This window comes from Carassius auratus, chromosome 28 (assembly GCF_003368295.1).
Source record: "Carassius auratus strain Wakin chromosome 28, ASM336829v1, whole genome shotgun sequence".
NCBI classification, from domain to species: Eukaryota; Metazoa; Chordata; class Actinopteri; order Cypriniformes; family Cyprinidae; genus Carassius; species Carassius auratus.
In genome coordinates, this window is record NC_039270.1 from 14,987,341 (window position 1) to 15,004,816 (window position 17,476).

Consider the following 17,476-nt stretch of genomic DNA (forward strand, 5'->3'; position numbering starts at 1 on the left):
TCAAATGTATTTCCCTTTTTCAAAAAAAAAATAAATAAATAAAAATAAATCAGTAAAGCAAAAAAAAAAAAAATCCCCTTTTTATGATACAAAAAAAAAACCACACATGAGACAAAGACTTACAGTATCAAGAATTTTATTTAATATATGTATATAATTCTGTTTTAGTTAATGGTTTAATTTATTATACCCATAAGCATATACATAGGCTATAACCATCCATAGCTCATTTCTCTTGACAATCTACCCATATCCTTTAATCGTCTTTTAAAATAATTCCTTATAAGGTCTAGGGAAAAAACAGACTTCAGAAAGAGTGAACAGCCAATTATTTTTCACACCCAAAGCGAACAAAATGAAAGAAATGCAAAACATACTTTAAAAAAAGGACATACGTTTTTAAATCCCTTTTCATAAAATAAAATACAAAAAAACTCACCAATTTAACACCAGCAATAATCATAATAACAGCCATTAAAAGGACATTATATCTGCCTCCTTTGCAGGCTTTTGAAATAATACACTGTATGCGTGCAGGTTTATATGTGAGAAATACGTGTGTGTGTGTGTGTGTGTGTGTGTGTGTGAGAGAGACTGCTGACAGTCCCCATGGTCCCATTCACAATAAGCATGTCATTGCCATTGACAATACAGTAATATAAATAATCATTTTCTTGGTAATGAGTTGTTTCCCTCAGATCACAGAGCGGGAGGATCAGTGCTCCTCAAGAGGAAGCAGAGAAGAGCAGCTTCTGGTTGGAAAGGACAGACGGACAGACATGGGACTCGACCAACCATCACTGCCTGTTACAGTTCACCCTAACAAGCAGGGGATTAAGAAAAAAAAGATGAAGACTAAAGCTCAGAACGAAAACAAGGAAATGTTTGTCACAGGAATCGATCAAATTGCACTAAAAACTGAACTGAAAACCAAACGTTTGGTCATTTGGACACAAAGTGCAGGTGCACCGAAATGTTACGTGATAGACGTGCGGGGTGAATTTCCTCTGCAGTTGGGGCTCGTCTCAATGGGGTTTTACAATTTATGCAACTCACGCCATGTATTTATGCAAAACAGCTACACACTGTGCCATTTTAACTCTTCCCACTTGAACATGCTTTCCTCATCCATGATTGGCCAAAAGCAATGACGGTTTCTTTAAAAACGGCATCGAAAGATGGCGACATCTCACCGAAAACATAGAATAAAAGGCAGGTAGTTCCATCTAAGATGCAACGCATGCAGAAGAAGTCATTTCGAAACTAGATAAACACAAGCTGAGCCAATCACAGGCAGGAGAGGCATGATGAGGTCAGCAAGCCCTGTGGAAAAGCCCTTTGAAATGTTCTGACATCACAGGGAGGGAATGAGAAAAAATGTGCTATGGCTCTGAAAGTGTTAAGCTTGGCTATGATTCCTCAATCACTCCAGGACAAGTGAAGAAAAACAAAACAAGATGCGAAAGACAAAAGAAGAAGGGACCGACATCTGCGAGAAACAAAGGCAGAACGTGGGGAGCTACGTGTGACTTATCAGAACGGAATCATGGCAACAGTAGCTATGGACATGGTAACCAATGACAACTATTGTTATTCACAAGGAAATCAGTATCAACCCCCCTAAAAAAAAATAAAACGCACAATGAAGGTCTGCACGCCACAGAACCTCCAGCAAATGAACAGACGAGCGAGAGGAGGAGAAAGAGGGAAAGGAAGCCAACATTAAATGAAAAAAATGATACTGATGGCTTTAATTTCCCAAGAACACTGGCAAGAAATAGTCTCCGTTCTCAACAGTAGAACATGACATCTTACAGCAGATGATACTATTCCATCTCGCACGCTTTCCTCCGTTCCACCTCTTTTTCCTCACTAAACAAAAGTCCAAGCTCATTAAATGTAGCCATTTGTCTTTGAATGCATAAAAAAAAATTTAAACACAAGCAATGACTTTATATTTCAAAAGATACTCAAATATTAATTCCCAACATTACAAAACACGATTTGTAACTGATTGCAACGTTCAAATTACAGTGTACAAACAGATTGCCAACTTACATTACTCCAATGAAACTCAAAACCACTTATATATACACACACACCAGTCAGTGCCCATCATAGAGATCCTCCTCCTCTCTCTCCATCTCTGTGGAATGAAGAAAGGAACATCACAGACCAGTGGAGAGACACGCTCCAGAGAGACAGAAAGAGAAAGAGATGGATACAGACAGAGAGAGAAGCAGGGTATTGATCGAAAGGGTGAAAGATGCAATTGTTTGAGAGCGCAGGCGCTGTGTGTGGTATGCGATGAGAACAGCGAGTCTGGCGGCCCTCATTAATGGGGTTATGATAAGATGTTACAAGCACAAACTAGCGTACAGCTTTCCAGCAAGAAAGAGAGAGATGGACAGATAAAACATAGCTCAAGTTTTTAAATGTAGATCTTTTTTTGTATTTTTATCTTGTTTTTTTTTATGTATATATGTATGTATATGTTTTTGCAGGTTGTCTGGAGTTATCTTTATCGGAGACTCCATGCTGCTCGGTTATTCTCCGTGATGGCTGGGGGAAAAAAAATAAAAAAAAAAAGGATTACTGACCATCAGTAGACAGACATCAAGACAAGGTTAAGCATGGAAATACTTCAAACAAGAGTAAAGGTCCCAGCACACTGAGACTGAAATTTTCATACGCGTTTTTCAAATTCGTCATCCTAAAAATCCTAAATAAACCTTGCACAAAGAGTCCGATTAATCTGAATTAATCTTTTGTGAAAAAAAAAAAAACACTACAAGATGGAGTCTTCAAGTAGCGAGAATGATTTCTTTCTTAAGAGAAAAAGAAAGAGGAAATACTGGGTCCACTCAATCCTGAGACAGCGTCGAGAGCTTATCGAGGACCTGCGGGATTATCCCGGGAGATTCAAAGTTCACTTCAGGATGTCAGTGGCTCAGTTTGATGCTTTGTTAGCACTACTGGAGCCATATATTAAAAAGAAGGCCACCAATTTTCTGTGCTGCGGGACAAAGTGGATCAGCTTGTCAGGCGCCATTCTTGAATTTGGCTTTGCATGTGCGGTGGCTCTTAATTGTCAAAACACCTCTTAAAAAAAGCTTGCTATGGATGAGAAAAACACAGAAAATCAAACCTAATCCAATTGTATTTTTATGACAGACAAAAGGTTTGGAGGCAGTGTGCAAACGTGATTGACAAAACGTGAAAAGGGTTGTATTAATCTTTTTTAACGTGCACAAATTTCAGACTCAATGTGGCTTTACTCAGTTTAGGGAGAATTTGAGAATTGCTTTCATTGGAAAAAAAAAAAACTGCAATTATATAATATTCAATAAAAAAAAAAAAAAAAGTAATTCTTAATATGATAATATACAGAACAGACAAAAAAGATGATTATTATAAAGAGAAATGTCAGTTTTCATTTTTGTATTAGTTAAAATATTATTTTTTTATATTTAAAAAAGATAACTATAAAGATAATAATATTAGTATCCACACCAGTGGACGACATCGTATGTATTTTCTAAGCGCACGCGCGTCTGCCGCTTTAAACTCTCGAGCTCATTACAGCAGCATGGATTCTGAATGGGTGTCAATGTTTGTATCGTTCATCAGCTGGAAATAAACGTTCTGAAAGTGACTCCAATATTATAATTTCTCTGTGGTGTGGGCTCTGCTATTCTTCAATACGCAGAACGATTTTTAATACTATATCTTTATAGTTATCATCTTTGGTGTGAACAATCCTTTACAAAGAATACTACTATATAACCATATTCATATATTAACATTTCTAACAATTTAGGTCATTTGGCGTGTACACTTGTGTTTTTGTACCTGTCCCTCTCAGGAGCCCTGGTAGGTGGCCTGGAAGCGGGCCGTCTCCTCATAGATCAGCTCTTTCAGCTTCTCTTTAGGAAGGTCATCCAGCTCCATGTTGAAAGTGAAGGGCTCCTCAGCCACTGGCTAAATTTGCAAACAATGCGAAATGCTGTTAGGCTTCACTAACAGATATGGGATTGTACAGATGACAGACTGAAGGGGTGTTAGACAGAAATGACGGAGAGGGGAAAGATGATACCTCATCAGAGGGGTCATAGTACTGCTCCAGGTAGGGGTGGGCCAGTGCTTCCTCCACAGTTATACGTTTGATGGGGTTGAAGGTTAACATGCGGTCCAATAAATCCAGAGCTGAAATGCAATGGTAAAAGTACATAAAGAAGTTCCACATTTCTGTTAAATTTATGATCACAAAGCAACTTATTCACTAGTTCTAACATACAACTGACATTATCATGCACAACTATAGTCACAACAGAGAAAAAGCATACAAGGATGTCTTCCCTGCCAATGTTTTATTAAACATACTTGGACAATGCAGTCAGACTGTCAAAAAGACCATTTGTTGACACCCACATTTGTTCAGTACTCCCACACTCACTCATACACACAACACACAGAGACACACACACACTTGAGACGGCTCCTGCCAGACCCCTCTACATATCATTTCACTAAACATCCTAATGTGTAAACTTACATTTGTTGTCTGCCTTGGGGAACAGCTTGCTCCATGGGATTTTGGGTTTCTGGGGTAGAGCCTGGAGGTAGTTCCTGGCCTTCATGTTGATGATGCAGTTCAGATCATCTTGAGTGGGGGAGCCCAAAATACCTGGTTGATGGGGCAGGAAAATTTTCATATAATGAACAATGTGCTTGCATTCCCAAATGGGACAAATTACAACAATACAGTACAGTGGTCCTAAACTGAAAACCATTGTTTCCACAGTCTACTTTGGTTTTTGTTAAAGCAGCCTTGATAGATCGCGGAAATCAGGGAAGAAAACAATGCTAATGGAAACAATATAATGCAACTAAAATTTAATTGTGCATAGTTAAATTAAAAAAAGAAATAGGACTCGTCAAGGGAGTAGAAAATACTTCTGAATACCCTTAAAAAGCATTTTTACACATCCATTCAAAATATACAGTATTTTGTAATTAATTCATTTAAAATTCTGTGCTGCGTTGCAACTAAATAGAATAATAAAGTTAACATACATTCTACAAAATACATCCAAATAATTGACAAAATATAAAATTATACACTGTTCAAAATTTTGGGGTTGGTAAGATTTTTTTATGCTTTTAAAAGAAGTCTCTTATGTTAACCAATGCTGCCTTTAATTGATAAAAAAAAATAATAATAATAAAATTAAAAAAGAGTTAAGACAGTAATATGGGACATCATTACAATTTTAAATAATCGTTTAATTTTTAAATACAATGTAATTAATTCCTGCGATGGCCAAGCTGATTTTCATTAGATATTATTCCAGTCTTCATGGTTACACGGTCCTTCAGAAATTCTTTCTTACTATAATCAGTGTCGAAAACAGCCACTTAGTATGTTCCCGGAAAACAGGGAAGTGGCTGATGATGACACTGCACACTGTTCAGAAGCAGATAGTCAATACTCTACAGAGTGTTTCCTGCCCGCACTGATACAGCATGTCACTGAGTCATAACACGGCACTCTCCGGGCTGCATGTAGTTGCCACATACAAGCTTTTTTCTTTCTTTTTTTTATGTTGTGCTTGAGGTAGAGCAGAAAATTAAACAAATGAATAGGAAGTCAGAAAATGGGCAAATTCGAAAGAGCATCAAGCACTAGTTCTCACCCAAAATGTGGTTGAGCTGGTCCAGATAATGCTTTCCAGGGAAGATGGGTCTGTTGGACAACATCTCAGCTAGGATGCAACCCACAGACCACATATCAATAGACTTGGTGTAGCCCTGAAAGATTAAGAGAGAGAATGTGAAAACATGCATCAAGGTAATGTGTTAAATGCTAACCACACAGACACGTGGACATGCCTTGGAGTTGAGCATGATCTCAGGAGCACGGTACCAACGAGTAGCCACATACTCTGTGAGGAATCCGGTGTGGTCATGTTCAGGGTCAGCTATCCGCGCCAGCCCAAAGTCACAGATCTATGGGTGAGGAAATGTAATTATCCTCCATACAACTCTCCAACATGCAATTTTGCTTTAAAAGCCCCTCACTGCTATATTTAGCTTCTCTAGGCTCACTGCCTTAAGATTGCACAAAGCACAAGAACTACATTACTAAATTTGGCCTTGCGTTGCTCAAAATATCTGCTCTGAAATAGATCACTTACAAAACGATTTCCATTTCACATTAGGTTTCAGATTTACTTTTTACTGTCAGGTTATCTGTCTGAAGCTTCTGTCACTGTCAGTGGCTCACTAAATGCAGCTTATTATATTAAGACCTAGAGTTTTATTCTTCAGGAAAATCTGTGTGGCATTTCTGACCTTGAGGTCACAGGTGGTGTTGATGAGAAGGTTCGAGGGCTTAAGGTCTCTGTGCAGCACATTGGCAGAGTGAATGTACTTCAGCCCTCGCAGGATCTGGTACAGAAAGTAGCAGATATGGTCATTGCTGAGTTGCTGTGTCTTCAGCAGTTTGTAAAGGTCGGTCTCCATCAGGTCCTGTACGATGTAGCTGAAATGCAGTTAAAGAACTACAGCATAACACGGTCCAAACTCTCCAGAATACAATGGTACTGTATGTACAACAATTCAGCCTTGTGCACTGTATGCTTGGAGTGCATGTTTAAGGATACACATCCCTCATATAATCGATGCGACGCGCTCTCAGGATGTCATTGATGCCGATGATGTTCTCATGACGGAACCGCAGGAGGATTTTGATCTCCCTCAGCGTGCGCTGGCAGTAGGTCTGGTGTTCAAACGGACTGATCTTCTTAATGGCCACTCGGATCTTATTCACATGATCAAAAGCTGAGCTGCAGGCGGCAGGGAAAGAGATGGTGGGATGAGAGGAGGGAGTATTCAAAAAATTCTCATACCAGCTTGTGCACATATTTAACTCAAACAAGCATCGGGAATTATGTTAAAAAGTGAACAGAGGTGCTTAAACTAAACTTAAGAAAAAACCTGAATGTCAACCTAAGGCTATGTTAAATATTATTCATATTTATGTATAAATTGTTTAAATCCCTGCTGTGTGTGTTTTAGATATAACCTTGAAATTGTCTTCCCACCAAGTTGCCCCAATTTTAGGACATTATTTTTTGTATTATTATTTTAATATTTCAAATATTCTAATTTATTTATTTTAAGGATTACCAAAATGGACATTAATTAAATAATTTTTTGTATGCTTTTAATTGTTAGGTTTAAGAAAACCTCTCAGATGGGACAGGCCAAAATCTCCATTTTACATATATTTGATGTGTTTAAAACTACTATGTGCACTGTACTTGCGGAAATATCTAGTATCTGTTTCTTTATATATTTTTCTTATTATGCCGCTGTCTGGTAGCCCTACCCCAAAGATGTCCATAGAAGGCCTTTGTGTTTTATTACAGGGGGTTTGTTTACATCTTCCAGCGAAACTGGAGTCGTTTTGAGGATGGAGGACAGACCGACGCGCACAGCTATGAATTTTGCCGCTTATATATTTCGCATCTTTTAACCAACACTTATAAGCAGTTGATTTGACATCTCAAAAACGGTGCGAACTTATTTCTAGAAAAACCGCGGAAATGTTTGCGAAGCCACTTGATCCACATCTGGCCGCATCGTAACCACGCCTGTTTGAGCTCAGAGAGAGAGAGAGAGAGAGATGACAGATTGTTAGCGGTGAAGACAACAGCACTAGCATGCAGTCTCACACTACAAACAACAAAAACACTCCCCAAATCACAAATGACAAGTGACTTTCAACATCTAAACTCATCGAGAGCTCGCCCTATTTAAACATATATTCACGTGCATCGAGACACTGTAAACCAGACAGCATTTTTGATCGTTCCTACATGATGCCAAAGACACGGTTTATGTAATTTAGGCAGCTCGCAAAGCTTTCAAACTGTGCTGAAGAAATGAGATTTAATCCAATGTCTTACTAGCAATCTATTGTTAGCCCTGAGATTCTATGAAGGATGTGCAAGGAAACTTGTTGAGCGGAGAAAACGATTCTCTGTTGCTTTTGAAACGCCGTGTATATATTATTTTTTCTGTCTATGAAAAACAAAAGCGTAATGCCACAGGCTTTCAGAGAATCAACACCCTTTTTCTTCACTACAAACAGCTGATCAGTAACGTTAACGTTATCAGCACATTAATACTCTCCCCGATTCAGCAATGTCACCAACCAACGCGTGCGACGGCAAAACCGTGCAGTTTCCGCTTACCAGACCATCCCATAGGCCCCCTCCCCGATGTACTGGAGATCGGTGTATCGGGGGCCAACGTCAAAATTCTGTCCCTTCACCGACTCCAGGCCGGGCTTGGGTCCTGCCGCTCCATTAGCTCCCCCGACCGCGACGGCAGCTCCAGCCCCAGCGGTGCTGCTACTCGAGCCCGCGGCTCCGGCCCCCGCCGCGCTGCTGCCCGATTCCGCCATCACTTCTGTTCGCAAATCAATCGCCTTCGCGCAGTCTCTGGGGTATGGGAGCCTCCTATTTGCCTTCAGATCAAAGACAGGGCTATTGAATCGTAAAGGCTGCCGTTATACGGTGCGCTATGCTGACAGTGGAAGAGGAGTCGGTCAAGGCCCCTGTGGATGCGAGCATCTAAACGGAGCGCGAGCGCGCACTTCTCCTGTACGACAGTTGGGCGCGCGCTGCGCGTGGAAGGCCAGAGCGCTCGAGCGGGTGCACGCATGCCTCCTCCCACGGCTACGGCAGGACCTGCGGCGTGATTTACAGTTTGTGGTTGGAAAAAATGAGAAAGGGAGAAGAGGCTATATTGAAGTGAGAAAAACACTAACATATTTACATTATATGAACAACAGTTACCACTGGAACAAAAACGGGCATCATATATTCTCTCAAAGTTACATACATTTTACTTAAACGCACACCCAGTCAAACCAAAATTTATTCAGACACCTTCAACAGTTCTCACATTATCACAGTTCATTCGCTATAGTTTAGAAAATGGTAATAAAATATGACAAGAACTCAGAGTTAAACTGTGTTAGAACAAATAATAAATAACAAATAATCTTGATAATGCCAGATAACTTTGATAGAAAGTACACAACTAGAAAATACCAATTTAGGTCAACCAATTACTAAGTAATGCTTTATTTTGTTCAGTCTGTGCTAGTGTAAATATTGCATTAGTAATTACAGAAAGAAAAAAAAACACTCAAGCAAGAAATTAGTTCAAAGTGTCTGAATCATTTCTATATGTATGATATAGATAGATAGATAGATAGATAGATAGATAGATAGATAGATAGATAGATAGATAGATAGATAGATAGATAAAATGAATGTAATTATGTCAAATTGGGAAATGATTTACCAACTTAATAATAATAATAATAATAACAACAACAAAATAATAACATGATAGTGCTTATTATTATTTGTGGTTCTAGAGTGATGGATCGTGATATTTTATACAAAAAAATAGCCCTTCTTTAAACGCAATTGAATCTTACTTATAATTTAATGAATTTAAACGAACACATCTACACGTTCTCAAAAAGTATTAATTGTTTCCTTTATATTGGGTCGATTACACTGTACAATTTCTCTTTTAAGAAATGTATAATCTACAGCTAGAGAGGTTCACATGTCACATGTAGAACAGAGCATAGACAGTAAAGCAAGAAGATCAGCCACGGCGCGTCGCGTGGATTGCGTCACCGAGGAGGCGGGGCCAGTCTCTCTCTTCCGGGTTGCTGCAGCTCTGTCTGCTTGCTTAGAGATTTGTTTGTTCAGGAATGAAAGCAGTGTCCCGTCACTGGGCTGCATCGGTGCATGTTGCACTTAGTCTTATTGGGCTCCCCTACGCTGCTGGCACGAGTGGAGTCTGGTATGTGAATCAATGTCATAATTAATATTAATATGAATTCTGAAGCTGTAAATTAGTTGTGACAGGAGCTTGACATTGACAGGTGTGTAATCGACAGATTTTCTGGTTCTTTAATGCATTTTTATTTCTCGTAGTGCTCTCATTTTTGACTTGTGAGTTGAATTGCAACTTAAGGGTTAAATTAATAGGTTCGTCCAAACAATTTCCAGCAGTAAGAAGGCCATTAGCCGCAGTTTCTTTTCATCAACATCAGTCTACATGTGTTCTGCCGCCGCGCACGTGAAGGCTCGCTGCCCGGTGTATCCCGGATCAGACACACACCGCTTCCCTGTCCCAGACCACACAGTAGACTGGGACACAGACTGTCCCCAGTACAGCCCTGTCAAATATACCGCCCCCACTGTACTGAACAAGCCTGCTTGGGCTGACCCAGAGATTGGGTGAGTACAAAATACATAAACAAATAATATTGCAACATTAAGAAATATATTATTCATGTTAAGCATATATTATTTTTATTTCTACAATAAATTACAACCTTAAATTGCAATATTTATCAAATGTTCATTGATTGATAAATATTAGACTGTAGATTTTATGATTTAGTTTTAAAAGAGAAAAGAAAAAAAAGTTTTACCACAGGATACTCTTGTTAAAGTGTTTTAATAAAGTTTTGAAATATATGTATAACAATCTATTTATGCTTTCTTTAGTTCATTTTCCCCACAGTTCAATTCTATAGATGGATCTGTGGACAGGAGAAGCCATGAGGGCTCGTATCGTGTTCAGAATGGCAAACCACTGTGAGTCCAAATACTAGATTTCCAAAAATATTTCAATAATTGTAATATTTACAATGCTGTTACTTACCGTAAATCATCCTCAGTAATCCACATGGAAGGACTGGGCTGGAGGGCCGAGGATTACTGGGAAGGTGGGGTCCGAACCACGCTGCTGATCCAATAGTTACCAGGTACTAAAATGTGTGTCGTTATAAATAGAAACCAACGTTTTACATGTAATCTCTTTCTCGTTTGACCAGTTTCACAGTTACATGCATGCAAGGACTATCGTGTATAATGTGTGTGGGTTTGAATGCTTAAAACATTCTCGAAAACTCATTCCGGTTTCCTGTGGCCTCATACAGGTGGAAAAGGGACTCTACAGGACAGTGTGTCCACCACACTAACTCTCAACTACCTGTGCTGCAATTTGTGTCCATCAAGAGGTTGGACTGTGGCGAATGGGCCATCCCAGGGGTGAGCATGAACCTCGGTGGTTGTTTTAAATGTTCAGAGTAGTTATTTTGAGTGAGCTGCAGCATCTGTTGGGTGAGGTTTTTAAAAATGAATTCTGCTAATATGCTCACAGATGGTTATGATAATTGTTGTTGTCTTTTCAGGGAATGGTGGACCCCGGAGAGCGCATTTCTCAAACACTGCAGCGCGAGTTCTCGGAAGAGGCATTAAACTCTCTGCAGGCATCTCCAAGTCAGAGGGAAAATATCCAGAAGCGAATCGCTGAACTTTTCAACTCCGCAGGTCTTCAGGTGAGACCTTGCGATTACACTTCCGTGATTTGGAATAATAATGATATTTAAATGGTTTTGAAAGAGGCCAGTGCTCACCTAGGCTGCATTTATTTGCATAAAAATTAAGAAAAACATTAATATCGCGAGAGATTATTACAATTTAAAAGAACTGTTTTTCTATTTGAATATATTTTATAATGCAATTTATTCCTGTGATTCAACAGCCATTATTGCTGTCTTGAGTGTCACATGATCAGAAATCATTGTAATATGCTTATTTGGTGCTCAAGATGCTTTGTTTTGTGAAAAATCATAGTTTTTTTTCAGGATTCTTTCATGAATAGACACATATCAACTTATTCAACTTTGAAATAGCAATATTTTTAATTATTTTAAGTATTAGGTTTTTTTTTTACTTCGAATGGTAGTGTATTGCCGTTTCAAACAGTCTTTTCAAACTGTTTTACAATTTTAAATTATTATATTATTATATGCAGCCAAAAAAAAAAACCTATAGCGATACATGAACCACCGTATACACAGAAGTCAATTTTAAACCTGCTGGCCAACAGTGAATTTATGTGATCAAATTTAACAGTGAAAATGTTTTCACACTCATGAAAACAGATCATGCAGAGTCCGGTTGCAATTACTGGATTTCACTCACAGTTTTTTACCAAACAACTGTGACTGTTCCTTGCATTGTATTGGAGCGCTATATAACACAGCATCTGTTTTCCTGTAGGTGTATAAAGGTTATGTAGATGATCCAAGAAACACAGATAATGCTTGGATGGAGACAGTAGCAGTCAACTTCCATGATGAATCAGGTAAAAACAAAGTATTGATGAAACATAGAATAATATTTGGCATATGTTATTGACTTGAGTGAAGAACAACTCTCTCTGTCTAGGTAATAGTGTGAGTGAGCTGCCATTGCAAGCAGGCGATGACGCAGGTCAAGTGAGCTGGATTGATGTTGACTCCTCTCTGGCCCTTTATGCCAATCACTTGCATTTCCTAGAGACTGTCGCAAAGGAAAGAAATGCACACTGGTAACAGAAAATAGTAAAATAAATGCCTTTCTGCTTTAACATAAATTAAAGAAAATCTTTGTATATGTAGAATTTAAATGACATGTATGAAGATGTGTAGCTTGGATATCTAATTTAGATGCAAACTAGGAAAATCCGTTCTGGTGCTGGCACATATTTATATGAAGTATGAACTGTTTGCCACAAAACTGCCAACAATTGAATTCTGATGAACCAAAGATTTACCCCAATTATCTGTACACTTTCTTAATATCCAGATTATAAAGCATGGCTACTGAAAATGGAGGCATAAGGATTATTTAAGCTTTCCTATCATTCTGAATTTAACACTACTACTCAAGAACTTGTGTCTGACTTTTCCAAAAGAAAAAGAAAAAAAATCATATACATTTATGATGTGTGTTGTTTAATCTTTTTGTCAGTTGTACTATATTTCAATTACTTTAAGAAAATGTTTTTGTTTTTTTTTGGAGGGGGGGGGGGGGTATTTGATGGTTTCAAACTGAAGGGATTTTATTTTGACACTCAAAAGCAGCTAGATCAAGAAATATGAAAAAAAAAATTATGAGTAGAGGTTACAGTGCGGCACTCTAATAAGTACTTGCAACATCTTTGGTCATGTCAACATTAAAGCGTATGAGTGACACAAGGGAAAATACTTTGTTAGTTTTAACCTTGCAAAAATGATGAAGTATGTGCTCTCAGGTTAGGGATGAGAGTTGCTGATGAGGTAGAAAGATCAGTCTCGGAGATTTTCATCATGGCTTCAGTTTTAAATGATTGTATGGTGACAAAATCATCTTTGATCATGGCCTCTCTTGCCATCTGGTCAACAGTCGTACATATGATGGGATCAGTCAAATGATTGTTGGTTGTAAGCTCTTATTTAAAAGAAAGTGACTCTAATCAAGAGTGAAGAAACCTCCAGTAAGGAGATAAGATACTAGCACACTACATATTTGAACTTACCCCTTTTAGGGAATTGTTTTTGTGGTAGCAAATTAATACATTCCTTGCTGAATGATTTCTTTAGAGCATAAATGTGTGATTTGATGGACAAAACAGTTTAAATGCATTTTAAAACACTAAATAGGTCATATTATCTGATTTCTCCTTGCACATCTTTGATCCATTTGGGTTTCCATTAGAAAGACTCAAAACAGATACTTAATAGCAAATATCTTACCTAGTCTACTCAAAAGAAATAATCTGCTTAATGTTGGCAATCAAACACCACAATATGTTGGACATTAAAGTTATTGTTTTGTAAAATAGCAAGAGGTCAGAACAAAAACAGCCTCCAAATTATGCGCACATCAGCTACAACCCAATATTAAACATCTAACCATTGAACTCAGAATATACAGTAACTTAAGTATAGCCAGTTTTCAACAGAGCAACTAAAAGTTGAAAGTGGACAAAATATATTTTGTGTATTATCTTGTCTGTGATGCTATTGATTTATGACGTACATCTTTACAGCCTTTGATGCATGATTTCTTGATTTAGGTTTGATTACAAACATTTTCATCAGTCCTAAATGATTACAAATATGGAAAACTGTATATATAAATACAAGCAGCTGCATATTAAAAACTATGCTCATTTGTGGCTATGCTCATTTTTGTAGATTTATAAATACAAATATATATTTATATAAACCCACACATTTTATTCTTCTTGTAGGAAAAAATATCACCAGTTTGAAAATACAAAACTACCACATACTTAGGGACAGTCAAAACAGGTTCAAATACATTTTTCAAGATGTAAGAAATATATTTGTAATGAGGAAGGAATGTGAAGGCTAATGAGAAACAGGCAGTAAATGCTGCAACTGGTCCATTCACAGAAGTACTGAATGCTGTGCAGATAAAAGTCGGCCAGCGCAACAAAAATAAAAATCAGTTCATACAGGTTGCTCCTAAAGTTTCCAAATTTTTCTCCCGGACTGAAAAAGGTCAAAGGAAGTAGTCCGCCACAGGTTTCTTAGAGGGGATTCCTCTGGTTTCCTGAGGTGCAGCTTCAAATATAATAAACTCCTTCTGGAGATGCTCATCAAGCTCTAGAATGGCTGCCACGTTACCACACCTAGGAAATATTCAAAAAGCGGAAGCTGAGTAATGAAAACCAGCACATTCAGATTTGAAGAGTCACTGGTACACACACCAGTGTGTAACATACTAGACTGCTATGAGATAGATAGAAAGAAAGAGACACACCTATAACAGTAGTTTGGAGCAGACCACACTGTTAACACAGTCTCATTGAAATGCCACTTGTAGCCCTCCATCACCAGCTGATGAGCTCTGCAGATCATGCTGATATCGTTGGCAGCATTAAACTGTGCCACCACATCACTACCAAACAGATATCCAGCTCCTCTGGGACTCACACCCCACCCCATGGTGTCTAGAGACCAAACCATCGCAGTTAAAACAACATACTGAAAGCCTTTCCTTTATGTCATACATTACAGTAGTCTCTCATACCTTCTGGGTCGGACCACAGCAGATCACACATGGGGCCATCATGAGGAACTTCCTGTTTTCGGTCAATAGTCCTGATCTGATCCAGAGTTTGAATAGATGGAGAAAGGCCACCATGCACACAAAATATCTGAGGAGCAAAAACAGTGTGATACTTTTATTCAGCAAGGATGAATGAACTGCATTAATAGTGACAATAAGAGTTTTACATTCATACAACATTGTATTTCAAAAAAATTGTGTTCCTTTAAACTTCCTATTCAATGTTTTCACAAGAAAATAAAATAAAATAGTAAGCAGCTGTGTTCATTGACAAATGTTCCTTGTGAACCAAATCAGAAGGATCATGTGACAATGAAGACTTGAGTTATGGTGGCTAAATAAGAAATAGATTACATTATTAAATATATTAAAATAGAAAGTGGAAAGATAGTGAATTATAAGAGGACCTACCTTGCCATCGACAATAGCAGAGAGGGACAGGTAGTCAAAGATCTCTGTGCAGTACCTCCAGACTGTAACAGAGCCGTATTTTCTAAGACACTCATCATAAAAGCCATACACTTGCGTGATCTGCCTCGACTCGTGGTTCCCTCTGATCAGCGTTATTCGGTCGGGGTATCGCACCTGAAGACATAAATATACAGGACTGTGAATAAGGGCAGACTACAGAGTGCAGAATGGCTTTAGCACACACATTAAAAGATTCATTTCAGGATAGATTCTGCACCTTTAATGCTAGCAGCAACAGGAAAGTCTCCACACTATAGAAGCCTCTGTCCACGAAGTCTCCCATGAAGAGGTAGTTTGTCTCTGGAACTTCACCCCCCACCTGAAGACCCAGAGGACAATGAGAAGAGTCAAACAACACGGCACAAAGAACTGCTTTTTAGAAACTTCCCCCGGTCCACACAAGTTTGAAAGTGTTAACAAATATTGCATATTCTCAATTGCTTACCCTAAATAGCTCCTTTAAATCATAAAACTGCCCATGTATATCTCCACAGACCTACAAATTAAAGAAATGAATAGTGAGCTGTTTTCACAACTGCATAATCCTGTTAAAGGATATGAATGCGATGGATACAGAAATACTCACCGTGACGGGAGAATCTACCCTCTGAACATTACTCTCTTCCACCAGAATCTCCCTGTACAGCATAGGAACTCATGAAACTTACAGCATAAATAAGATATCTTTTGCAACTTTAACTCAAAACAAGCAACTGTATAATGATACACAACTTAACAGTAAGCACCAGTCATTTAGATGCATAATGGTATCTTGTCTCTTGAACACCTAAGCATTACCTTGCTTTGGCACACAGCGCCTTGACTTCATTTTCCTTTATAAGTTCACAGCGTCTGAGTTGCTCGATCTGTCTGTCCAAGTCAATGACGTCGCCCATCATGACACACATGCATACACACTCACAGAAATCCCCCTCAATGTGAGGCTGATTAAAAGCCCTAACTCTCACTGGCTCGCCAGTCCTGTGTTAGACCACGAACACACTCAGCCTCCTGAGGAATTAAGAGACTATGAGGGTTTGCACATAATTACACACACAGAGATGATCCCGAGCGATGATGCCAAGATGAGAAAATGGCTGAAAAACAGAGATAAGAAAAGAATCATTAAATGTCGAACAATCAGAAGCGTGCTTGAAACAAACTTGAGACAAATGTAACAGTGAGTCTTTAAGTGCATCTGTAAGTTTAATAATAACAACATCAGCAGCAATAATAATTATTTATTTGAATATATTGTTTTTAATATAAATAGTTCAATTAAAATACAAAAAAATTCAAACATTATATTTTTTGACTTTATTAGTTATACGTTGTTACATTAATTATTTTTTTAATTAGAATCTCGGTGTTATTTTAAATATAATTACTAAAAATAATACAGCAAATGAAACTATTTTAGTTCTTTATTTCCTTGGACACAACTTAGCCATTCATTTTGACAACCTCTTTGCACTGTAGTTTTCAATCGAGCAACGTTGTCTTACAGTTTTATTGCCGAAATTAGAATCGCAAAGCCTGGTTTACACAAATAGTATAACGTTAGAGAAAAAGCGGTTATACTTAAAACTGTGCTGTGCTTGTTTGAGCTTTCAGCTTCCTACTATTAAGAAAATAATTGCATTTCTTGCGTTGAAATGTGCGTTTAAATAAGTAAATATAAAATACCTTGCGCTTTGGATTAAATTTGTTTAGGCATCCGTTGTTTCTTTTGTAAGATGGTAAGTTGGGGAAGCGGCGTTATGCAAGTGTGTGACCATCACATCAACAAGCATCCGACTGCTCGGCTCATCTTTCAAAATAAAGGCCACATGTTCAGCATATTGCTCTTAATAACGACATACATTAAACTCGTAAAATAAAATGGGTGAGTGGAAAAAAAATCTTGATCTGATAGAAAAGGTTAAGATTGTTAAACTCATGGTGCAATTTTTTTAACAGTACAAATATTAAATATAGGATATTAACAGATA

At 38.1% G+C, this 17,476-nt stretch overlaps 3 protein-coding genes across 6 annotated transcripts; 1 reads left to right on the forward strand and 2 right to left on the reverse strand.

The window, feature by feature from the left end:
• Positions 1-119: 119 nt before the first annotated feature.
• LOC113046952 (mitogen-activated protein kinase 1-like) lies at positions 120-8,695 on the reverse strand. The gene is made up of 9 exons (XM_026208114.1): positions 8,262-8,695; positions 6,666-6,848; positions 6,355-6,544; positions 5,893-6,009; positions 5,697-5,811; positions 4,556-4,687; positions 4,097-4,206; positions 3,853-3,981; positions 120-2,562 (listed from the first exon to the last, which is right to left on the reverse strand). The coding sequence occupies exons 1-8, from the start codon at positions 8,471-8,473 to the stop codon at positions 3,862-3,864; spliced, it is 1,179 nt and encodes a 392-aa protein (XP_026063899.1). The 5' UTR covers positions 8,474-8,695; the 3' UTR covers positions 120-2,562; positions 3,853-3,861.
• A 1,034-nt stretch (positions 8,696-9,729) lies between these two features.
• LOC113046955 (ADP-ribose pyrophosphatase, mitochondrial-like) lies at positions 9,730-12,502 on the forward strand. Of its 4 annotated transcripts, none has more exons than XM_026208117.1 (8): positions 9,730-9,897; positions 10,086-10,337; positions 10,611-10,700; positions 10,784-10,870; positions 11,045-11,156; positions 11,300-11,446; positions 12,174-12,258; positions 12,342-12,502. In XM_026208117.1, the coding sequence occupies exons 1-8, from the start codon at positions 9,806-9,808 to the stop codon at positions 12,485-12,487; spliced, it is 1,011 nt and encodes a 336-aa protein (XP_026063902.1). In that variant the 5' UTR covers positions 9,730-9,805; the 3' UTR covers positions 12,488-12,502. The 4 variants fall into 4 exon arrangements, with proteins under 4 accessions (XP_026063902.1, XP_026063904.1, XP_026063903.1 ...); XM_026208119.1 differs by having other exon boundaries at positions 10,110-10,337; XM_026208118.1 differs by having other exon boundaries at positions 9,733-9,897; positions 10,107-10,337.
• Positions 12,503-14,134: 1,632 nt separating this feature from the next.
• Positions 14,135-17,312, reverse strand: LOC113046956 (serine/threonine-protein phosphatase 4 catalytic subunit B-like). The gene is made up of 9 exons (XM_026208121.1): positions 17,172-17,312; positions 16,284-16,582; positions 16,072-16,123; positions 15,931-15,981; positions 15,703-15,804; positions 15,426-15,599; positions 14,976-15,102; positions 14,706-14,895; positions 14,135-14,574 (listed from the first exon to the last, which is right to left on the reverse strand). Exons 2-9 carry the CDS (start codon positions 16,391-16,393, stop codon positions 14,445-14,447), a joined length of 936 nt encoding a protein of 311 aa, XP_026063906.1. The 5' UTR covers positions 16,394-16,582; positions 17,172-17,312; the 3' UTR covers positions 14,135-14,444.
• Between the last annotated feature and the right edge of the window lie 164 nt (positions 17,313-17,476).